We start from the raw sequence: 24824 nt of genomic DNA on the forward strand, positions 1-24824 counted from the left end.
ATATACAAGGCTGTTTATGGTTAAATCCAAGATAATTGGGGTTCTCAGTGTGGCTCTACCTGTAAATTGTCATTTTGACCCCTCTCTATAAAATAATGGATAACTTGGTAAATATTAAATCATGGCATTTCATATTTTGGTTTTCATAATTTATTTCACCAGGAAAAAAATATATATATATATTTTATTTTTTGACCCTCTTCTATTCTCTTCTGTCTTTAGGCTGGAGCAGAAAAACAAGGCACTCCAGGGGGAGGTTGCAGGTCTGCGATCAACTCTGGAGCAGCAACGTCGCTGGGTTAGCGTGGCAGAGATCAAAATGCGAAATGTAGAACAAGCACAAGCTGACGCTGACCGGCGCAATGCCACTCTGCAACAGGAAATGGAGCAGTTCTTTAAAACATTTGGTGAGCTGAACGCAGAGGCTCGAAAAATTAATCGCATTGTTCAGAGTTTTTGAAATATTCACATGATGTGCAGTAAAACCAACAACAGCAGCATATGAAAGTTTTCCATGTTTTAGAGTAATAACACTGTCAAAACAGTCAACTGCATCTGTCTCAGTCCTGTACAAATGAGGATGCATTCCTGAGGGAAAATATTGCCCCACTTTCAAGTGTAGTTAAGTTGCCTGAAAGACTGTATGGATCAGCATGTTCAATGTGAAGTAATTTTCAACTAAAAGGCATATTTATGCCACTTAAATGATAAAAGACAATGGAATGGCCCAAAAGTTGGATCAAGTTTCATGATCTCTTGTAAGCATGGATGCCATTTAAGAAAAGTAGACCCTTGGAATGATTGGAACAGATAAACTGCATTGGCTGGAGGTCACTGTAAAGTTTCAATCCACAAAACAGTCATTCCCTGTACAAAAACATACCATTCATAGATTAATTGTATTTGTACCACAATAAAACATAAGAAATCAACAGTGTTTTTTTATTTGAGCATTTTATTTGGCCAGTCGTAACAGATGCTTGATTAAATTTTTTTCCTTTCACACAGAAAAAAATAATCTCTCTATATTATTGTAGAGGATCTTATTTTAGGTTTTACATGTTTCAGACAGGTTTGTGATTTAAAAACAAGAATGGTTGCTCCCATCATAGCCCACTGACAGGGTACTAATGTAACACGACAATACAAAACACGTGAAAGCTTAACAGATATTACTAGCACAGAGTTAGATATCTATACCTTTTACAGTATTTGACTGGGTTTTTGATTAATGATCATGAGAACTGTTTTCTTAAGAATAGTGGAGAGTAAATGAAGACCTAAAAAGTGATCTATTAAAGTAATTTCCGATTCCACCCTTTAGTGATAGATTGTCATTGACAAACACACATTGTTGTTCACATACACCTTCTCCCCCAAGGGAAACAGACACCTAAAGAACTGAAAGTAAGCCCTTGAGAAAGTGAGCCAGCTTTTTTCGTTAGCTTGAGTTTTAACAACGCAGATGTCCATCACTATGTTCGAAACAACAATTAATGTGCATGAGGCTCTGAAATGAAAATGATATGAACACTATGTACTATTGCACCAAATGAGATCTCACAAGCTATACTCAAGGATACCAAGAAATTTGACTTTCTTTCAAGCTCTATAGAAAACTCTTGTACAATGGAGATGCTTGCTAAGAAAGAACCAAAACTGGATTGTAGGTCCATTACCATCAATTGTTTTGTGCTCTTCAGGCCAAGCTTTAAGTGGTGATAGTGAGAAGTTTAAGGCATGAAAATGATGGTGATGCCGAGTTCATCCTCCTTCCAATCTGCCTGATGCAGTCCATCAGAAGAGCCTGGAGGCACACAAGCTTTAAAGCACACTCACATTGTCCTCCTGGCTTTCAATTCATTGGTCTCTTCCATAACCAGAGGATGCCATAGGTTTCTGAGGATTTTGAGGACTATATGGGATGAATAGGGCTTGTGTTTCCATGCATAACAATACATTTAGTGTACAGGATACATAACGTCACAATATAGTCGGATGTATCAACAGGCAACTTTTAAAATGACACTAGACAAACTGAAAACTGGACTATAATGGGGGGGCTTGAAGGTCGATGACACTGATTGATCACCATCATAAATACCACTGTTAAAGATTCCCACAGTCCAAAGAAGCTCTTTATGTTGTTGACTTGATGCACCATGGTTTGCCACAGTATATCACTGAAATGTACATTTGCAAACACAGTAACCAAGGTGGATAGACACATACAAAGAAAACTACACAAGCGGGAGTGTAATAAAATGAAATGTACTTGAAAATCATTCAGTGTTTCAGTAAAGGAAAACGAAGAAATAAAAACCTGCTGACAAGTCTAATTAAAAAAAGAAAGAAACAATATATTTTCTTCGTAAAACATTCTTATGGGCTTTTCAAGTTTAAAGGAGATTAAAAAGGCAATGGGTTGCATTAGCTCATGCAATTATACATACAATCTTACGAGATACGCCATGAACTTGCCAGCGGTGATTTATTACTTTTGGAATGACATTGAGTAGGAGCTTTTTTAGGACATTGCATCCACGCCGCCATTTCAGATCCAGATGCAAGTGTTTTTTTTTTTGTTTTTTTTTGCTCATTTTAAAAGCAATCTGCTCACTTTTAAACCTCTATGTGCAATTTCAAGTTCCATCTACATATTTTTTTACAGTACATATGCTAAAGCTTACTCATAGCATATCTGCTGTAAAAGTGTTTCCACAGCACAAAGAAAGTAATTCTGAACATTTACACAAAATCCATGTACGTATATATACACACACATGACTACACCCTAACAATCTGAAACGCATTATTAGGTTCTCTATGAAAATGGGTGTACTGTGACTATGTACAGAGGCAGGCACTACTGTTCTGATTCTAAGTGTGTGCAGGCATAATTCAGTGATCTGTAGTTACAAATTGTAGTCTTTCTTTCGAGTAAGTGTAGCTTTGTTAATATCATGCAGCAATACTTGTAACAGGGATTTGTTCCAGAGGGGCTGACTAGCTATAAAGTTTGTCCAAGAATTTATATCTGTGCTTCTTTAAGGTGATGAAATGAAAGGCAATAAAATCAGCATCGTACAGCCAGAGAAAGAGAAGACACAAATGACGGCTTAGATCTTATTACACATGCTGCTGCAATAGGTTACTCCACAAAAGATTTCAATTAATATTAGTTCATATGAAGGCAACTGAACGTGAATGCATTAACACATAAACCTAATTCATATTTGTCCATCCATAAAAGTAGTTTAAAAAAACTTCTAAAAGAAAATGGTAAAGATGGAGTTAAAGTTGAAGGGATAGTTAACCCAAAAATGAAAATTCTGTCACCATCTTGTTCCCCTCATGTCATTTCAAACCTGTTTGATTTTCTTTCATCTGTGGAACACAAAAGATGTTTTGAAGAATGTAGCTGGTCGCTCTTTTCCACACAATTACAATGAATGGGGACTGGGAGCTTTCAAATTTCAAATAGGTCACAAAAGCACCATAAAATGGTCCATATGACGTGTGCACTATTTTCCAAGTTTTCTGAAGCCATATAATACATTTGTGTAAGGAACAGACCAAAATGAAACTAAGAACTTCATTCTTCAAAAATCTTCTTTTGTGTTCCAAGGAAGAAAGCAAGTCTTACAAATTTGGGACAACATGAGGGTGAGTAAATTATGACAGAATTTTCATTTGTAGGTGAACTTTCCCTTTAAAAAGTAAAATAGATAAATGTGGTCCTTTGAAAAGGCAAAACTGAGTTGTTGGTGTATAATTCAAGCTTTAGCCATAACAGGCCATTCTAAAAGCTAGTATTAAACATCCGCGTTTTTATATGTGAGGCTAAAAAGAAAGAACAGAAGGAAAGTGAGAGTAAAGAATAAAGAGTGTAAACTTGAAGCCACATGAACATGCACCCACAGTTCTCTTCATTCAAGACCAAAGCATGGCCCACACCGATGAGGGGGAGGGATGTGACGCAAGTGTGAAGAGCAGGGGAGGTGGAAGCCAGGCCTCACTGTCACTCCTCTAACGCCCCCGTGAGGGTGTCGATGTAGGAGCTGTCGGTGTCAGAGGCCAGTGTTTGCTCTGTCGACATGGACGAGATGTCGTTAATGGAGGACGACTGGGAGGCAGTGGCGCTGCTGTTCACCGTGCCATCTACTACACAAACGGCAATGCATCAAAATTAGGGCTTCCACAGTTATTGTGCTTAATTATGTCTAATGTTGTTACATTTATTGTACACAGCTAATGTATTTTCCTAATACAACATTTTGTTTCATTTTGTTTGGGGTGATTTCTGAAGGCAGGTTTGAATAAGCTAAATTTGTGTTTTTTCAGTAAATGAAGGAAAAAGACCTTCTTATTGGCTCATTTCATATGAAAATCAAATTTTTTTTTTTACAAACATCAAAACCTAATCTAGTCTAATTTTTGTCACCAGTCATCGTACAAAATGAGACAAATGTGGTGGAATGACCACTTCTTTAAACTGCCAATTTAGCACAGTTGTTCTTTTTTTTTTTTTCCCAATTTGGAATGCCCAATTCCCAATGCGCTCTAAGTCCTCGTGGTGGCGTAGTGACTCGCCTCAATCCGGGTGGCGGAGGATGAATCTCAGTTGCCTCCGTGTCTGAGACCATCAATCCGCGCATCTTTACACGTGGCTTGTTGAGTGCATTACCGCGAAGACGTAGCGTGTGTGGAGGCCCATGCTATTCTCCGCTGCATCCATGCACAACTCACCACGCACCCCACCGAGAGTGAGAACCACGCATTATAGCGACCATGAGGAGGTTACCCCATGTGACTCTACCCACCCATGCAACCAGGCCAATTTGGTTGCTTAGGAGACCTGGCTGGAGTCACTCAGCACGCCCTGGATTCGAACTCGCGACTCCAGGGGTGGTAGTCAGCGTCAATACTCACTGAGCAACCCAGGCCCCAATTTAGCACAGTTGTTAACCAATGCGCTAATCTCAAAATATTCAAATATCAGACGTTTAATCAGCCCGGCATTTATTTTGGTCTATCACTAGTTAGTAATGAGGCTTAGTAACTCACCTAAACACTCCTCTTTCAGTACTCCATTTTTGTTCCTCTCCTCCCAGTCCATTACTTCTTTATAAATCAGTTCTGCAGAGAGAAATAGAAGATTGTGTCATCTGACTTATGCCTTAAAGGTATAGCACAACTACTTTACTCCACAAGTTACTCTGTAAAACTTTTCAAAGCACAATTGACAATGCAAGAAACTTTGTTATCAATTTACTCAAGTTAAACCTTTGTACTCTAAACCAGAGTCATTCATTCTTTACAAACAAGATGCAGTGATAAATGTCATTTATACCTTTCCATTGCTCAATGCTGTGTTCCCTCTCCTCCAACTGCTTGTCTGATATCTGTGGAGGCGGCTGAACACATAAAACAATCATTACAAATCCTAACCACAAGAGAGAGCATCTCAATGGCATTGTAAATATGTCCCCCATAAAACAGTTTTAAGTGGACTGGACTAATTGACATGAAAGAATATGGAATGCACTGACCGCATCAGCCTCGGCTGGGTCGTACCACACATGGATGTAGGGGTGATTGAGGGCCTCCTGGACAGAAATACGGCTCTCGGGGTCTATCACCAGCATTTTTGACAGCAGATCGCGTGCTTGACTAGCTGTGTTCAACAACGTAAAGAATACTGTAAAATGTCAAGTTTCATAAAGAGTCAAGTAGGACTGGGCGGTATGGCAAAATACTGTATGTCGAGAGCCCCAGGTTCTAATCACTTTACAATCCGAGAAAAAATTAGGAAGAGCTTTTAAATAAAATTCTGTGTTCTCCTGCATAAGCCCCACTGCTGTTAGTTACTGTGGCTGATGACATAAAGCTTTCCAAATGGCATCTGTACTTCCGCAAAAACAGTGGCCTGCACAGACCTCTGCAGGGGCAGTGGGAGAAGGATAAACATTTTACTGAATTTCTTTCTACACTGAAAGTGACAGTGTAATTAATAAAGCTGTCTACACTGCAAATCTAGATTGCAAGTACCTGTCTTTGCAAGTACCTGTCGACAATGTGGTACCAGTTCAGTATTATTCTTTTGGTGAATTTATGATACAATACAAAGAGTGGACTTTTTATCTGACCTGGTACTCGTCTGAGGCGAGGCAACGCCACTTCGATGAACCCTTTCTCGAAGTGCCCTTCTACAAGACGGTTAGCGAGGATTACATTCATACAGTAATGATATGTTACTTTCACAGTACCCACTTCAAGAACCCTGCAAATCAGAGTAAGTAGGGCATAGGGATGATCACTTTCGATTGGAATTTGCCCTGATCTGCTGTAGCGCATGCTCTTAAAAGGCACCTACGCATAATTTTCTTTAAGCTATTTGCACGTATGAGGTGTATGATCAAACCGGTGCAATCTGTATACGTGCTGCTGTTTATCAGCAGAGCAGGACTGAAGCTGTTTTCATAATAACCATGTTTACATGCACTTAAGAAAATTGTTTATTACAGGGTTTTTGCAGATAGCGGAATTCTGAAATGACATGTAAACGAAAACGCAGATTTCCTTACGCCGTTTAAGGGATTAAGAGAAAGCGGTTTAACACACCCAGGTTTCTCCCAGAGAACGTGGCTTATCTGACCATGTAAACACATAAGCGGCGTGCTTACAGGTTTTTGAAGAGTGTGCATGTGCGTGAACAGATTGGATAACAAACGCCGTAAGATGGAGCCCAACAACAGGTCAACACAGTGTAAAGAAACATCTCCAGTTCTTTAGCAGGAGTTTCCATTTCATCCGTGTGTGTTATAAGTGGCGATCTGGTGCTGGAATGTGTTATTTTGTATGTTGCGACTGTTATCAGTGACACTGATTGACAGCGAGTGGTGATGTTCTCTCCTGCACATAGACCCCCACTCTACTCGCATCGATGTTCCATAACTTGTGCTCTTGTCCAGTTAAATCAAAAAGCAAAATGCGATTCATGATATTATGCAATTGTTGATGTTTTAAATCATCTTTTAGATCTGTGTAGGTGGATATGTGTTTGTGCAATACTTTTGTGTGAACTTGTGTGTAATTTTCTTACGGTCTTATTCATCTTATTATACAGCACTTTGGTCAGCACTTGCTGTTTTTAAATGTTCTTTAGAATTAAATTACTGATTGATTGATTGATATCCATTGACATACAGATGTAATCTTGGTTAATTAAAATAAAAAGTTATACTATGGTGGATTAGAACCGGGAACTCCTTATAGGTGAAAACGTTGCTGAGAGATCAACACGGTTATTATAGTTTTGGGGTTTTAATTTAGTTTTAATTTTTATACCAACTGTGTTTGTTAGTTTTAGTTTAGTTTCAGTTTTTCAATTAATTTTCATTTTTATTTTAGTCTATCAATATATTTTTGTTTTTTAGTTTTATTTCTATTTCAGTTAACACAGATGAGTAAATTACTTGGCAGGGAACAACTTTGTGTAATGTTCTTTAAAATAAACTATTCCCTATCCAGTCCAGGTTACACGTATGTCTACATATTGTATAGCTAGGCTGATATACAACATGGGAAAAACAACCAAGAAGGACTTACAAATGTGGAGATACACTTACCGACCACTTTATTAGGTACACATGTACACCTACTTACTCATGCGATTATCTAATCAGTAAGTCGTGTGGCAGCAGTGCAGTGTATAAAATCAGTTCTTCAGTTAATGTTCAAATCAGTCAATTCAATCAAAATTTGATCTCAGTGATTTCAACCATGGCATTTGTTGGTGCCAGACGGGCTGGTTTGAGTATTTCTGTAACTCCTGATCTCCTGGGATTTCAACAGCTACAGTTCTGAGTAAACTCTAGAGACTGTTGTGTGTGAAAATCCCAGGAGATCAGGAGTTACAGAAATACTCAAACCAGCCCGTCTGGCACCAAAAATCATGCCACAGTCCAAATCACTGAGATCACATTTTTTCCCCATTCTGATGGTTGATGTGAACATTAACTGAAGATCCTGACCCGTGTCTGCATGATTTTATGCATTGCACTGCTGCCACAAAATTGGTTGATTAGATAATCTCATAAATAAGTAGATGTACAAGTGTTCTTAATAAAGTGCTCAGTGAGTGTATGTATCCCTTTATTTTTTGAACAGCCATGGATGATGTCATTAAACAAACTAATCCATTTATCTTGAAACATTGAGCACATAACTGAATATGGGCACATGCACATGAAACTCATGGCCAGTAGATGGCATGTTGGTGATGTAACAGATGAAGACATTTAAAGAAAAAAAAAAAAAAAACTATTTTGTAATATGCAGAAGTTAAAGAATTAAAAATGAAAACTAAAAATATTTTATGATCATTTCTATTTTGTATTAGTTAGTTCCAGTTTAATTGTAGTTTTTTGAAAAATTTTGTTTTAGTTTTAATTTAGTTTTTCAAGGTTATTTTTGGGAATTTTTTTCAGTTTAGTTTCAGTTAACTATAATAACCTTGGAGATCAGTCAGTCACCGTATGTAACCAATTGTTGTTCCATGTATTTATCCACAGACTAACAAAATCCCAGGAACAACAGTTTCGATAAAGTGCTAAAGTTTTCAAATTATGTTAAATATTTATTTGAGCGCTTGAATTGGACATCAAGAATGACTACAGCAAAACAATAAAAGATTATTTGAAGTTATAACCTAATTAATATTAATTTGTTTTGTAATTTCATAACCAACTCGAACTGTTCACACCACTTTTTCACTTTCAAAAACATAGTTATTGACCAAAAATGTTAAGAATACTACTATATAATGTTTTCATTGTATCGCCCACCCATTTCACATGGTTATTTAATATACAACCCTTTTTGGGGATTTTCCAGAAGAAAAGAAACAAACAAAAAAACAATATCATGATATATACCGTTACTGTGATATACAATTACTCATTCCCTGATACAGAATTTTGGTCAAATCGCCCACCCCTAAAAGTAAACATTCAGCATTGCAATATAGAGATACAGTACCAGTCAAAAGTCTGGACATTCTTAACAGAATTTATGACTTATGATCTTAAATATATTTAATTTAAAGGCTTACGCTCAAATGCTTGTAATGAATGAGTACAGAATAGTCAAGGAAAAGCAGCCAACAAGTGCCCAGAATACATGTGAACCTTCTTCAATAGTGCTGAAAAACAATCCCAGGTGGATACCTCATGAAATTGGCAAAGTGAATGCCCATACATTTATAAAAGTCCATATATTTTAAAGATAGTGTGCAAAGATGATTTCTAGGCAAAAGATATGTTTTGATTTGTTTTACATTTTTGGTTACTAAATCATTCCTATTCTTCTATTTTTGTTATTCCATACTTTTGATGACTTCACTCTTATTCTAAAATGTGGTAAATAGTAATCATTATAAAAAAGTAGGTGTCCAGACTTTTAAATGGATGTGCATGTAAAGGAACACAGTTGTACTGCTAAGTATAGAGGGGATAAAGACAGCATAAAGACTAATAATAAGGAAAATACATACAGAGAGATGAAGGCAGGGAGGAAAATGAAGAATGTCAGAAAGTAGGCTTACTTTTGATCTTGTCGTGCTCAGTCTCTGAAGGGAATGCCCAGTCGGGGAAAAGCTCATCAAAACTGACTCCAGGAAACTGGGGTTTGTTCATCACATAGTTTCTAACAGTCTCCATCAAACGGTTCATAAACTCTAGAGGGGGGGTGCCCAGTATCTCAATCACCTTATTCCACTGGTCAATATCTGAGATGAGCTCAGTTAAGGAGGTCATGATGAAAGCAAGACCTGGAGTTTTATCAGTTTTTTATAGAAGAAACAAAGTGTGAAAAATGTGCACATGGAATTGAACAGGTTATTTTTATTTTTCCTTCTTTTTTTTTTTTTTTTTTTTTTTTTTTTACAACTAGAGGCTGTGCAGACTTATTCAGGCCAGCTGTGTGCTTTCTAATGCATTACAACAAGGTGTTTGTGAACCCTGGAGGTTGAGATTTTAATAGAAAAAATGGCAATGACGAATTAAACTAAATAAAAATATTGATTTGACAACTTAATGCATATTTTGAGTTGTCAAGCTGCTGTGTAACAGGTTAATTTAAAAGTTATAATGATAAGAAAAAATAACAAATTGTTTCTGAAGTGAATATACAAAGATGATTTGACTTAAAATGATTTAAATACATTACTTCAATTCTTAGGGGGTACTTTTAGAAAATAATTTGTGTTATAGGGGTTCAGCAGGCAAAAAAAGTTTTGGAACCCCTGCATTATACAGTACTTCAGTTGCAAATCAAAGGAAGTTATGATACATTGAACAAATGTGTGTGAGAATGCATTTGTATCCTGGCTGACACCTTTCACTTTGGGGTCTTAAAACTAAGGATGACACATGTCTTTATGACTTTAACCTATATTTACACTCTTTGCAAAACTGGAAATGCTGATGAACTGAATTGAGAGGATACGATCAGTGCCCTGGAATATGACACTCCCTTTCACCATCTCACCCATGATGCAGCCCACCGACCAGATATCCACTGCCAAAACACACACAAGCTAAATTTAGCTGAAGTTTAAAATGTACTTAATATTAAGAACATTTTACTATAAAGAAACATGTCATTGTTACCATTCTCCTTGTATTTCATGCCCAGGATGACTTCTGGTGCTCTGTAGTATCTGGTCACTACGTAGGGTGTCATCATGAAGTTAGTGCAGGCTGCTCTGGCCAACCCAAAGTCTAAGATCTTTAAAGTGCAGTCAGACTTCACTACTATGTTACTGGGCTTTAGGTCCTGATGGGCAGAGAGAGACAGATACAGTCTCATTCTGTCAGTGTGTACAAAGAATCATGCACTTCGGTATACTGTAGTGTAAAATGATCAAAAATGCAGCATCTCATCCATGCATTTGAATCTCAATGATATGGAACTATGGTCAAATGACTCAGAAAACACAGCTGGTGATGTGTCATGCTGGATGTGCCCTTTGCTCAGTGGTCCCTTTAAAGGGGAGGGGTTTAGCACCATTCTGCCTTGAATTTAAAGAATAGTTCAGCCAGAAATGAAAATTCTCTCATCATTTACTCACTCTCATGCCATGCTGAACACAAATGAAGTTTTTAGAAGAATATTTCAGCTCTCTATGTCCATACAATGCATGTGAATGGTGGCCAGAACTTTGAAGCTCCAAAAAGCACATACAAGCAGCATAAAAGTAATCCATATGACTCCAGTGGTTAAATCCATGTCTTCAGAAGCGATATGATAGGTGTGGGTGAGAAACAGATCAATATTTAAGTCCTTTTTTACTATAAATACTCCTCCCTGCCATGTTGGTGGCAATATGCACAAAGAATGTGAATCGCCAAAAACAAAAGAAGAACTCTTAGGAGAAAAGAGCGCTTAGGAGGTCTGTTTGAAAGTGGAGATTTATAGTAAAAAAATAAAAAACACACCTATCATATTGCTTCAGAAGACATAGATTTAACAATTGGAGTTGTATGGATTACTTTTATGCTGCCTTTATATGCTTTTTGAGCTTCAAAGTTTTTGACCCTGTTGACTTGCATTGTATGGATCTACAGGGCTGAGATATTCCTCTAAAAATCTTGATTTGTGTTCAGCAGAAGAAAGTAAGTCACACACACCTGGGATGGCATGAGGGTAATTACATGAGAATTTTCATTTTTTGGGTGAACTTTAAGCTAGAACCCTTAATTAGGCCAAGTGATACTGCCAGCTAACTATTTTTCAATGCATGGAGAAAACAAATGGTTTTCTTGAGACAGCTATGATTTGTGGTGTCCATGGTGAATTCCAATTACCACCATCTAATTTGCATTTCTTATGCACAGCATCTAATAAACAACTAAGAGGAAACTGTAACAAATACTTTACATAAAATGTTTGCTCAACGTTAGAATTTACCATGTTATTGCTCAAATGTGGATTACAACATCCACATTCAATGTCCACCTTTTCTGCCAATCAACTGAAAAAATATGTATATAAAAAAATATGTCACCCTGTGAATGATGCCAGCTGAGTGCAGATGTCTGATGCCACACAAGATCTGGTAGAGCAGGTAGGACATCCTCTCATGGTCCAGATCCATGTGGATCACCTGACAAAGACTTGCATCCATCAGCTCCATCACCAAGTACCTGAGCAAAACCAGGGACAAGTCAGCTTCTGCAGGGTTTCTGTGCTTACTTAATTTTCAAATCAAATGATCTCTAACACTTCCATACATGCATAGCACTGACTTGCATATACCAATCCCACAATTCCAAGCTTCACACTCTTAGCAACACTTTTGTGAGAACAGAAACAGAAAAAGTGCTGTTGTCAAGAGCTGTAATTAATCTCGATTTAATAGCACCTAATATTTTATCCTAAAGCTATCATTATCATGTGGAGTAGTAGGACAGCATAATTCATCAGTTCCTCTTGAGAGTGCGCATTGTAGCCTCAGCGAAACTACGAACATTAAGAACCACACGAGGGCCAAATTCACACTAAAGCCATAAAAACTCTACTTACAATAAAAATTAAGCAAAACACATAAATATATCATCTCAAAACTTACAAATCCTGGAACTCTTCCAGTGACTTCTGAGGTGTGAAGACGTTAAGTAAACGAATAATCTGAAAGGGGAGAGAGAATGAGTGATAAGAAGACTAATCTAGATAAACTGTCAGGGTCCCCACACTTTGACCGATGAACAAGTTTTCCATGACCTTTCCAGTCATTTGTGATAATTGATTAGGACAGTTGAAACTTAATATTTTTAAGAATTATTTTGATTCAGACCAATTCACCAATAAGTCATTCAGAAGGATTTGTGAACCAGTTTGATGGATTCATTGAAAAAAATCGACTCAAAAGAATGATTCGCTCACAAATTGGACATCATTCTGGCTTGCATGCAAGTTTTACTCTACACAAGCTCTTCACAAGAGCAATAGCTAGCCGATGACAAGTTATAGAGTAAACACAAGGAAGCAAACTCATGAGGGTTGAAAAAGGTGAGAAGTCATAGCAAGTGTTCCAGGGGTATTTCTTCAGTAGATTTATGTTGTTGTTTTAAAAGATATTTTAAGTGTTTAAGCTTAAAAAAAACCTTTCAAGTGATTTCTGGGCAAATCAGCTTAAAAAAAAGGTGACTTTAGCCAAAAGGTCAATAGATCACATCCCTATTAATAATATATAACTATAAACTCCATGATATTTCCAGGTGTTCCATGGCTGTGGGAACTCTGCATTACACATACTAAAGGAATGTTCTGAGCAGACAAGACCAAAAAACATCATAAAGGCGACGTACATTTTTGTGATTAACACACTTGAGCAGAACCAGCTCTCTGTAGGCCCGCTTTGCATGGGTTTGGTTCTGAAATGGTCGGCTCAATTTCTTCACAGCAACTGGGAAGCCAAGGACGGTGTCCAGAGCAGAGCTTAATGGGATAGAAAAATTGACACACAGACATTACTGTGGTCACCATTATCATTTCAACAGGTAAACAAATAGGCAGTGGCAGACTGGATACATAAAGTCCTACTGGGTGAATCTTATGAAACCTGCCAAGAACATGTCTGGGTCATAATTCCTCCCAAAATAATAAAGAAAAAAAAAGTTAGAAAATGCATTTGGCATTTTTCTCATTAATGTAATGCAAAATCTCATTCTTACTGAATCTGAAATTCATGTAAAAAACCAAAGACATTTAAACAGTAACATATTTATATGTAATTTATCGTGTTTTAAATAAAAATGTACAATGATTTAAATAAAATAATAAAACTTTATAGTAATACTGTAATGAAAATATAAACCTTTGCGGTGGATTATGATACACATAATTTGGGGGCTGGGCTAACTGCCATGAAAATAACGTCAAACTAAAATTTACAGTCCTAAAAACTTGCTTAATTATCTAGATGTAAAATATAGTTTCTTAATTGTGACCTGGCCATGTTTTTGTGAGATTTACCCTTCTTGCACCTTGCTGTACTACTACATGACAAATGAAGACAAGCAATGTCAGATTATGACATCATCAATATTACTCCACTACATGAAAGCACTTTGTATTCTACTGGTTTACAAGACTGTCCACTCACCAGACAATACCCTGGGCACCAGAACCGATGGCACGGAGCTGTTGGTACCTTTGGAGCACTGTGAAGGTGGAGTCACCCACCTGCACGCTGTAGAACTGCCCCTCCTCCTCAGTCATGGCTCCCCCCACTGAGTGCCTCTAGACGAATCAAACCTAAAAGAGAAATAACACAATTAATGGAGAGAAATAAATAGATGATGTTACACTGATGACTGCATTCTGAGCTCACTTCCCAATGTTTACTGCACCCTGTGTGGGGGATGACATTGTCGGTGACTCATCCAAGGATAATCAGATATAATGCATAGCCATACTGAGAGACACAGGATTCCTATAGGATGTCAATAGAGAACCAAGAGATAGAGGACAGAGATAAGCAATGATCCAGGATCAGGTCCTTTTATGACCAAAACAAGTCATTCTAAATTAGTTTAAATACACAAACACATAAAACTACACACATGTGATGTATTTCTTCTCTTATTGGAAAAGAGAACTGACTGAGCAAAGGTGGTATTCTTCTTTCTCTCCTCCAATCAGCTAAAAAACCAATATTGTCTCTAGCTTTATTCTCTAGTTGATTACTAAGAAAACAATCACTTATTATTGCCATACTTGGGGTTAGGTATTTGAACAAACCTGTAACGCAAAGTATTAACCTTTGGCACATAATTCATCCTGCACTGTTGCATGGTACTGTGGATATTCATGATGACTAAAATCTTGCTGCTTGTTGAGAAGGTTTGATATAATTTTTCTAAGTGCTCAGACTTTAGTTTTTTTCCTGGTGGATGATAAAACAAAATAATCCCATAGTTTTAGGCCTATATTGAAGGAGGTTCCCAAGCCATGTCTAGGGACCAAAATATCACAAACAATTAGAGATGGGCTCTTTTGAACTGGACCAGCAACTAACCACCCAGCAACCACCCAAAGCAACTTTGGACCTGTTTAACAACTCCCTAGCGACCACCCAGAACACTTAAGCATCATGGTGGCAACTTTTGCACAGGCAAACACTAGAAATTGTAAAAATTCAGTTATTTCTTCTCTTCACTTCCTCTCATTAATTTCTATACGATTTTCCCCAATGTACAGATGTCAACAACTGCTTTTTTCTATGTCATCATCTAACAAACTCACAGTGGGTTTTGAATCTCTGAATCTTCTGCTTTCCTATCATGTACATCTCTCTTTTGTTTAGCAGAAAGCAAGAGCAGACACTGCCATCACAGCAGGCACTGAACCATTCTTCTTCATAGCCGAGACATCTTCAAATATCAGATGGATTTGTGATCTTCCACGCTACCATGTAAACAGGTTCTCTTGTGGGATTCAGTTTTTCTGATGGTTGCCTCAGCTCCTTTTCTGTTTTAATGTAGTTATTTTATGTATGATATCGATATCAAAGAAAATCCCAAAGTGATTTGAAACTTCCATTATGAAATATTTAAGAAGGTAAAGCAACATCCTTCAGTGACTAAACAGTTCACAAAACCAAGCTGAAGTGCTGTAGTTAGACCGCTTTCGTGTCAACAGACAAACAAAGCTGGCATTGATATCAATGAGCTGGGACTTTAAAAATGTTAAGCTGACTCCTTAAAGCCATCTGATCCAATTTCACGATGGCTGAACATTATCTGTTTAAAGCGGGCCCAATAATCCAATATTGTAATGGAGCAGACCTGCAGCATTACAGTGTTTGCCATAAAGGATCAGGCTACAGAGACTGACACAGGAATCAGTCATTTGACTATATTGCTTGTTTACTAATCTGAATAATCTGTTCTAAATCATTAAATTCTTTATAATTTATTATAAAATGGTTCATAATGACAGATCATTACAGAGATCCACTCTGGCTAAAATACAGAATATTGTAACAGCTATAACATGAAACAATTGTTCACCTAATTACTGTGTAGCCACATAAATGCATAGCACCAATAGAGGCAAACTATTAACCTTAGCACTATTTTTCATTAGGATTTATTATTGCAAACATAATATGATATCTGTGGCCTAATGCTAATGGTTACACTTCTGGGCTGCTAGGGGGCGACCCAGAAACTAGACATAGGCCTATACCACTGTGCTCTTAGTTTGCTCCAAAAAGGACTGTTCATATATTTATTGTACTGCAAAATGTCTCAAAATGGCATATATCGGACATGTAATGAAGTACCTCTGTTAGTCCAGTAATAAACAGATTAGTGTGTACCAAATGTTTTATTTGGTTTAGGGTTGTGAATAGATTAAAATATTTTAACTAATTAATCACAGTTTTCTGTGATTAATCGCGATTAATCATGGTACAAGGTAGAGCTGGGCGATATGGCCAAAAATATTATCATGAAATTTTTTTTATATCCTTTGATGTCGATATTTATTACGATATACACTCACCTTTATAAGGTACACCTGTATTTTCCCCATTCTGATGGTTGATGTGAACATTAACTGAAGCTCCTGACCTGTATCTGCATGACTTTATGCACTGCACTGTTGCCACACGATTGGCTGATGAGATAATCGCGTGAATAAGTAGGTGGTTGATCAGTGTACATTTCACATCATTAATGGGGGAGGAAATGCATTCCACATGCTTGACTGTAAACATAAACATAACTTGTTTGTTTACAAGTAAACCCCAGAGGGTAAGCTACCTTTAAAATACACACAGTTTAGGATTTAATCCTACATAAAGTGTGTGTGACCTCTTTTCGACGAAATTTCACCAATCTTCAGCTGACATTTGACTCCACTGAAAGTGACGCTCCACACTCCAGCTCAGTAGGTCGCGGTAATGCACCATAAACTGGATTGCCAACCACCAATAAACATCACACGAAGCAGCAGCACTTTCTTGCTTGTGAAAGCACTATGGATCATGAAAAAACATTTCATAAACTAAACAGTACATAAACAAACAGCAGTGGTGTTGATGTTGGAGTTGCTGTTGTGTTCAGTTGATAGCTGTATTACACTGTCAGTGCGGTCTTGTTCGGTACACAATGATGTCATACTAGCCGGAAAGTAGCGGCTACTGAGCATCATTACCGGTTTCCGTGACAGCAGGGCTATGTAGCCGCTAGCCAGCGAATACTCCCTAACCAGCTGATTCCATGACTGTGATTCGGTTAGCTAGTTGTGTGTATAACTTTGCCGAACTGCTTGCGTTTTAGCGAGATGTACCTGATCTGATCGTCTATATGTGGAACATATATATCAAATATACTCAAAAATTACTCAAGTTTATCATCGATATAGATTATTTCCCCAATAAATATCAATATCAGTCCTACTACATGGTACATTAAAACAAACATTAAAATATAATCATAATTATATTAGCTTTATACTTTGTCTCAAAGAATGTAAAATAAATGTATATGTCAATTTATTTTAATTATTTAAATATGTACATACACATTTTCCGTTTTTTGCAGATAGAGTTAATTAGACATGTAAATATAAATATATGTAAAAAAAAAGTATATGTATACATGCCATAAAATCAGTGGACATGCTGTAATTAAAAGTTTGGCAAAATCTTCTATCGTTTTCCAGTGGACTTTTTTAATAATAAGGATGCAGATTCAATTTATATCAAGCTTAACTGGCAAGATAAACTTTAGTGAAAATTGCCAGTGCATTATTAGACACTATACATACAGATATAAAACAAATTTTAAATCTCAAAACTATTATTTTCTTTGGCTTCCGATCAGGGCTTAACATTAACTTTTGGCTCACTGGCCACTGTAGGTAGTGGTATTTCAAAGTCACTAGCCACTCAGCATTTTCACTAGCCAAAATTTACAGCCCCACAAAAAGTGATAAAAGTAACTGGAGACTGTAACTGCATGCATTTGTTTGGACATTTTTTTTGAACAAGAATGATATGAGTTTAGAAGGACACAGGCCTAAGGATTTAAGTCAACTTTAGAATATCTGAAGGCAAACATGACCAGTTAGAAAAGGAGTAAGATAGAACAGAGTAACATTTGTCAATAAATTGTCCATTTGTCCATGGAGGTCCAGATTTTAACCCCTTTTAACCCCTTTAACCATTTTAAATTGTACTTGCCTTCATGAAAGTTTACAGTTTTTCTTCCATTTTTTAACGGTGGCATTTGTAATAAAAAGGTCATAACCACAGATCAGACCATGGATGGCTACACATAACTGTGGTTAGGCTAATGTATATAGTCTTTCTAAAATAAAAAAATGAATCTATAGTATTTTTTTATGAAAAAATACTAATAGTCTAAACATGTTTAGAAACTTTAGATACAACTTTCACAGTTAATAATTCCATGGAGAACAAAAGAAGATCCATTCTTCATTCACCATTCACTTTCATTGAATCTTTTTCCATAAATGGAAAACTATATTAATATTTTTTTCCCATTCATGGAAGAAAGAAAGTCCAGCGGGTTTGGAATGAAGATAAAGGTAAGTGAATGATGACAGAATTATTATTATTAATAAAAAATAAGCCTTATAAATTCGACCCAATCACGCTGATGTGCGCTGCGGTGGTTTGCGCGAAAGCGCGCTTCTTTCGCCTCGTGGGGATGCGCGTCAGATATGAGAAGCATATTTAATGCTTATAAAGCGCTGAACACGAGATGAATACAATTAAATTTGTATTCAATTAAAATTGTGGCCACCCACCAAAGTGACTAGTAAGGGTGACGGAGTTACCCGCCACTGCTGATTTCTACCCGGCTTTGGTGGGTGGTTGGGTGTTAATGTCAAGCCCTGCTTGACATTAACAGGAAGTGAGGAAAAACAGACACTGTATTAATTGCGTAATTTTTTTTTATAAACGTTAAACAGGCAACTATTAATCGCAGAAATCAACTTGTTAAATTTCCCAGCCCTAATTTGGTAATCTACTGTTTATAGGTTAATGGGTTTAATTAAAGTGATTTGCTATAAAAAGCATAACTGGACCATTTTGCTTGATCAGGTTTAATTCAATGCATCTTTATCAATGCTTCTGACTGAATACGAACTATTGTGTCTGTGAAACTCAAGAAAAATTAAAGTAGTGTTGGTACAACGATCTTTCTTAAAATACAGCCTTTGATTAGACTGATAATTTGATTGAAAATTGCAGTTGTTTGAAAAACGTACACATGCACATTATGAACAAAGCAAGGAGCTGATTAAGGACATAGATTTTAAGTATCACATCTTGTGACACAAGCTGGATGCGCCTGATATTTCTGATTGGTCCACAATTCAGCATGTTTCTGCACAGGGAGTCTCTAACTAATACAAACACACGTATGATTATCTCTGCTCCAGCCATCCGGCTAAAGATAGAAGTAAACTTCAGTTGTCTGTGTTGCTGATCGGAACGTGCACAGTATGCGTGATGCAAATTTTGTTATTATCACAGTCTGCACAGACTGACTGCATGCGGCCCAGATTTTCTCAATACAAGGACAGTCCTCGTTTAGGGCTGGACGGTTTTTCCAATTAATTCGAATTTGCGTTTTGACACACAAAAAAAATTTCAATAGAGAAAATGAGATTTTGCAAAAAATATTGCAAACGCTAAAAGAAGAGAAAAGAAAAAAAAAAAAAAAAAGCGCTTGTCTTAATGCCGCTCCCGATCTGATCAGCTGCACGTGTCGTGCTCCAAATGAACGTGACAGGTTAACAACATGGACACTGATATTAAAGACAGCGGTAATATTCCCAGTACGATTGTACACAGTGTGATTGTAGCTCAGCTTCATCCATCATGCAGGTATACACCGGCTTAAGACCATAACTGGCCTCGGTGTGTGCATGTTGATGAACGCTCTCCTTTCTTTTCTTTTACCCATAAAAAAGTGTTAGTTACGTGACAGTTCTAGGCGGTTCATTTCAAATCATGGAGAGGCTATATATGGGAGAATCAAACATCTGCTGCTCCTTTTGCCATGATGATTCAGATAGATCACTAATTATTGCTTTGTTCTGTGACATGTTTCAAGTGTACTGCATCTATAGCCAACATTTGGTGAGCGATCATTTTGACAAACTTTGCTAGTTGAATTGTAATGATAAATGATTTCATATTGCTGCACTGCTCAGCGTGAACCACTAGAGTGTGCATCTCTATCTGTAGGAATTTATGAATATACATACAAAGTGTTTGATATACAATGAATACTTCCTAGATACACTTGATAATTTATAGATATTGATTTCTAGTTAACTTTCTAGATAAACTTGGTTTAGATAAAATGAATACCTACACTGGCTAAGAATTATTTTGCAGTTTTCTTATTCTATTATTTCTGAACACCTGGGTTTATTAGATTTGAATTTATTTGACATATACACTCTGTTGACAACTTGCCCCTGTGGTGCACTTGGTGCATTTTTCTTGCACACCTTTGTTTCCTATGTTGAAAAGAACTTGGATTTCTCCAACCAGGTTGCCTTGCATTCTAATAAAGAACATGCAATTTGAATCATGTTGGAGTACATTTAAAAGTAAAAAAAAAAAATCTAATTGTGAACAGTGAATCATCCATAAGTTTGATAAAAATCGAGATTTAATTTTTTTTGCCATATCGCCCAGCCCTGTCCTCGTCTGTCCGCATTGTCGCTGCCTGTGCCTACCGTTGACTTACTAAAAGAGTTTCACAAAGCATTGGTAGTGCCCATGCGTCTGACACATTCGTATTCACTCGTGATCAAAACAGTATGCTTTGAGGGGGCCTGGGTAGCTCAGAGAGTATTGACGCTGACTACCACCCCTGGAGTCGTGAGTTACAATCCAGGGTGTTCTGAGTGACTCCAGCCAGGTCTCCTAAGCAACCAAATTGGCCCGGTTGCTAGGGAGTGTAGAGTCGCATGGGGTAACCTCCTCGTGGTTGTGATTAGTGGTTCTCGCTCTCAATAGGGTGCGTGGTAAGTTGTGTATGGATCGCAGAGAGTAGCATGAGCCCCCACATGTGGAGTCTCCGTGTTGTCATGCACAACGAGCCACGTGATAGGATGTGGAGGCAACTGAGACTTGTCCTCCACCACCCGGATTGAGGTGAGTAACCGCGCCACCACGAGGACCTACTAAGTAGTAGGAATTGGGCATTCCAAACTGGGAAAAAAAAACAAAAAAAAAACAGTACACTTTGAAAGGCGGAGCGCTCGGTGATGTTTGAAATGACCCAGATTGCAGAAAAACAAAGTACACCCGAGCCCTAATGCATTTGGGTGGCCACTCTTATCTTCTCGAAGCTGCGTGAGAGGGAAAAGCTTCAGCAAAAGATGATGCTTTCCCTCCCCAAACACTCCACAGTCAAACCACTCTCTGTAGTATATGAGTCAGCTTGTGCCCAGCCTGAATTACAGTCATGCTGCTAGGCCATGCTGTGCTAAATCACAGTCAAAACGGCCTGGCCTGTTTTAACATGCTGCACCCAACAGGACCACTTGCCTGAATTTTATCTCTGCCTGAGAGCAGTTTCAGGGACACGTTTCCCCTTACAGGTGAGAAGAATGCAGACATTTTCAGCGCATCCCTGGCCATTACAGTTGAGCTACATCCCAATAAACGGGATTCAGGGAGGACGGCCAAGAGATATGATCCAGACAAAATTAGATGGACGTTGACAAGATTAGACAAAGACTCAGTATCATAGATCCAAAACCAGCAGCACATGTAACAGCATATGTGTCTCTGCCTGTTGTTCTGAGACCTGTGACTGACTGTTAAGACTGCTTAAAAATCCATGAATCCAAATTAGATTTGGATTTTTAGCCCATGTCTGTAGCTTTAAAGCCATCTATATGCTTGTGTACTGCTAAATGTTGACAAAATGAACCTTTAACATATATTATCATTTACAATAGGGCTGGGCGATATGGCCAAAAATATTATCACGATATTCTTTTTCATATCGCTTGATATCGATATTTATTACAATATACATTCACATTTGCACTTTTTTTTTTTTTTTTCAAAGTTGGCAAAAGAAGAAAAAAAATAAATAATAAACAGTCAAAATAGTCTACACAAAACTGCACGGGGGGCCCAGAGACAGCCAAAGCAGTGGTGTCTGAGGAATCTTTTACCAAAATATTAAAATATTTCATAGAGATTATCAATCAAGTGCAGTTGGATATGAATGTTAAAAGATCATCTGTTTGTTTTGAAGCATAATGTCAGCATACAGTTTTAACATTCACTTTATTTTTATATTTTGTTACATTCAGATACCCAAGTATGGGAATAGAAGCCATTGTGACTGAGGAATGATACTGTATGGTGGTTCAGATATATCCCCCGAGAGAAAATTTAGAACATTTTAAAGTCTGAACAGATAATTTTTATATTTTCTATAAAGTGATAAAAACTAGGCTACAAACTAGAAATTTTAATGTATTTCCTTGTCATCCATGCCAGAGATGATGACATCAGATTAATTTCACAAAGTTAAAACAGAAATCTCTTTGTTTATTATTAAAGGCTCATAACATGCTGATTAATAAAGCTAAATTTAAAAGGAAAAAAACATTATGGTCTAAAACAGAACAAAATATTGATGACTCATACTGCACTCACTAATTCTGTCCAATCAAATGCTCTCTAGAATGAGAAAGTCCCTCCCCCTAGTACAATCTACTTTTGACTAGTAATAGCAAGTAGCAAATCACACTGGCTAATGGCTTTGACGTAAACTAAACTCCGCTTTCATGGAGTCTTTAAGACAGTTGGACAAAACGTAAGTATTTTGACTATTTATTGTAACACCATTAACCCCATAATACATGGTGTCCACTACAGTGGACAGATCTTCAAAAGCCATTTTTAACCATTCAGGGTGATGTTACATCCAAACCCCCAAAATTTTATATGACCCTCTGGAATGTTTACCATTGTTTTATTGCAGTGAACAGATGTTTTAACTCTCTCAAATTACATAATTTATGGGAGAAATGGAATTATTGTATTAAAAAAAAAATAATATTAAGAAATGTGTTCCTTTATGACTTAACTCGTGCATCAGAAGGTTTAGTTAATGTTCTCTTAACTGAGTATGTCAACAACACACTCTAGTTTTCATGCATTTTAACACACATGATAACTTTCACAGTCATAGATCCCATACTGTCATAGATACCTGTACTTTTGAAAACAATTCAATTAGAATTCAATAAACATGTCCACAGTGCACCACCACCACATTTTTCAAGTGAGGGCAGGCTGCTGCTGCCAGGTCTCGTGCACTCCACGGGCAGCAAGCTTGTCGTCCCCAGAAAACAGCTAAGGCCAAGCGAAATATTATTCTCTTGTATGACATACGCATAACATACATACATGTCGTCGCTTTATTTTATTTAAAATATACAAGTTAAAGGGTTTTTCGTTGGACCGTATGTCATGCATGTTTCGGTCTGATCCAACGTGAGGCCAGAACTCTGCTACTGCAGATGTGTTGCGCGCTAACTCCATGTCAAACTCCCGGCAAACTGCCACACAACAACACGAGCGCACACACACGATTTAAAGTCGCTTTTCGTATTACCGTTAATCATATTAAAAGCGTGCATTAGGACTGTCTGAGGTGAATGAATTTTCGCTAGCTCGCTGCCTGCTTACCTCCTCTTCTTCTCCTCGCTTTCCCCAGTTCACTCCCATACATACGCCAGCAAACAGATCCTCCGAACCGCGGAAGTGTCGGCGTTTATCGCATCCGCATTAAACGCCGTCGGCTAACTTGATGATTTGTCAGATGGCCTCTCTTTTTAAGAGGTTTGACAATATTATCCAAAGTGTTGCACGTCTGTCAGTGGCATGTCTGCAGGGGCGGAGGTTGGTGGGACAGTAATTTTTCGACGTCTCTCTCTCGCGCTGGGCAGGGATGACGTAATGACGCACTCGACAGGTCAAGTTGTAACTTTTGATGCAGGCTGAAATTTGCAGGAAGTGCGGATTCTAAGGAAGGATTAAAAATATACAGTGCTGGCCTGTTAAATTGAGATAGGATGTGTCTAAAACATTGACTTTCCCTTCCTTCATAGACTGGAAAAATTGTGATTATACAATATATGATAAGCGCTTCATTCATTATAAAACTGTGGTTTGCATATTTTAACAAAATTAATGTTGCTGCATTGCAAGCAAAAAGCCAACATGAATTTCTTAACGTGGTAAGACTAAACCACATCAAAAATACAGCAGTCTAGAATTATGAATTGTGTAATTAATTAATATTTAGAAATTTAACCCTTTCTTGGTCTTATGTGTCAGTTTGACACTTTTGAATTTTTAACAATTATTTACATTAAGTTTTCGGCCTGAATCTTCATGACATCCACCACAGAGGTGATCTGAATCTAGCAATGTCTTTTTTTCATGTTTTATACACAAAGCTACAAAAAAGTCCCTACTTTATCCTTAAGGGTCAAATTGACCCCTTTTTATGTTCAATTTCAAAAGCTTGTAATAAAGGCTCTGTTTGCTCTATCTCCCTACTTTTATCCTAAGATCATTCCACTAGATGGCAGCAAACACTAAATTTATATATACTATATATATATATATATATATATATATATATATATATATATATATATATATACACACACACACACACACACACACACACACACACACACACTACCGGTCAAAAGTTTTGAAA

General features: G+C 37.3%; 2 protein-coding genes across 11 annotated transcripts in view; one reads left to right on the forward strand and one right to left on the reverse strand.

Annotated features, from left to right (window-relative positions):
- The window catches only part of LOC127428708 (rho GTPase-activating protein 24-like), a 21748-nt gene extending 20812 nt beyond the window's left edge, over positions 1 to 936 (forward strand). For all 6 annotated transcript variants that reach the window (XM_051677258.1, XM_051677253.1, XM_051677257.1 and 3 more), the window contains one exon: positions 223 to 936. In XM_051677258.1, coding sequence (XP_051533218.1) covers positions 223 to 460 — 238 coding nt within the window. In that variant the 3' untranslated portion in view covers positions 461 to 936. The remainder of the gene's footprint in view (positions 1 to 222) is intronic.
- mapk9 (mitogen-activated protein kinase 9) lies at positions 936 to 24030 on the reverse strand. 5 transcript variants are annotated; one of them, XM_051677260.1, is made up of 13 exons: positions 23783 to 24030; positions 14399 to 14500; positions 14171 to 14322; positions 13374 to 13503; positions 12635 to 12693; positions 12071 to 12209; positions 10674 to 10839; positions 10510 to 10581; positions 9608 to 9790; positions 5553 to 5677; positions 5354 to 5417; positions 5068 to 5139; positions 936 to 4164 (listed from the first exon to the last, which is right to left on the reverse strand). In XM_051677260.1, the coding sequence occupies exons 3-13, from the start codon at positions 14284 to 14286 to the stop codon at positions 4022 to 4024; spliced, it is 1269 nt and encodes a 422-aa protein (XP_051533220.1). In that variant the 5' UTR covers positions 14287 to 14322; positions 14399 to 14500; positions 23783 to 24030; the 3' UTR covers positions 936 to 4021. The 5 variants fall into 5 exon arrangements, with proteins under 5 accessions (XP_051533220.1, XP_051533223.1, XP_051533222.1 ...); XM_051677263.1 differs by lacking the exon at positions 14399 to 14500 and having other exon boundaries at positions 936 to 4161; positions 5354 to 5405; XM_051677262.1 differs by lacking the exon at positions 14399 to 14500 and having other exon boundaries at positions 5354 to 5405.
- Positions 24031 to 24824: the final 794 nt, after the last annotated feature.

This window comes from Myxocyprinus asiaticus, chromosome 38 (genome assembly GCF_019703515.2).
Source record: "Myxocyprinus asiaticus isolate MX2 ecotype Aquarium Trade chromosome 38, UBuf_Myxa_2, whole genome shotgun sequence".
Classification (NCBI taxonomy): Eukaryota; Metazoa; Chordata; class Actinopteri; order Cypriniformes; family Catostomidae; genus Myxocyprinus; species Myxocyprinus asiaticus.

What these genes read in the sequence shown, in the direction of transcription:
- mapk9 (XM_051677259.1), bottom strand. Translation starts at nt 14,286, where the DNA reads ATGACTGAGGAGGAGGGGCAGTTCTACAGCGTGCAGGTGGGTGACTCC. An exon ending in CAGCTGGCATCATTCACAGG is followed by an intron (nt 10,840 to 12,070) that starts GTGACATATTTT and finishes TCTGCCCATCAG; the next exon opens with GACCTAAAGCCCAGTAACAT. An exon ending in TGAGCACGACAAGATCAAAA is followed by an intron (nt 5,678 to 9,607) that starts GTAAGCCTACTT and finishes TGTTGAACACAG; the next exon opens with CTAGTCAAGCACGCGATCTG.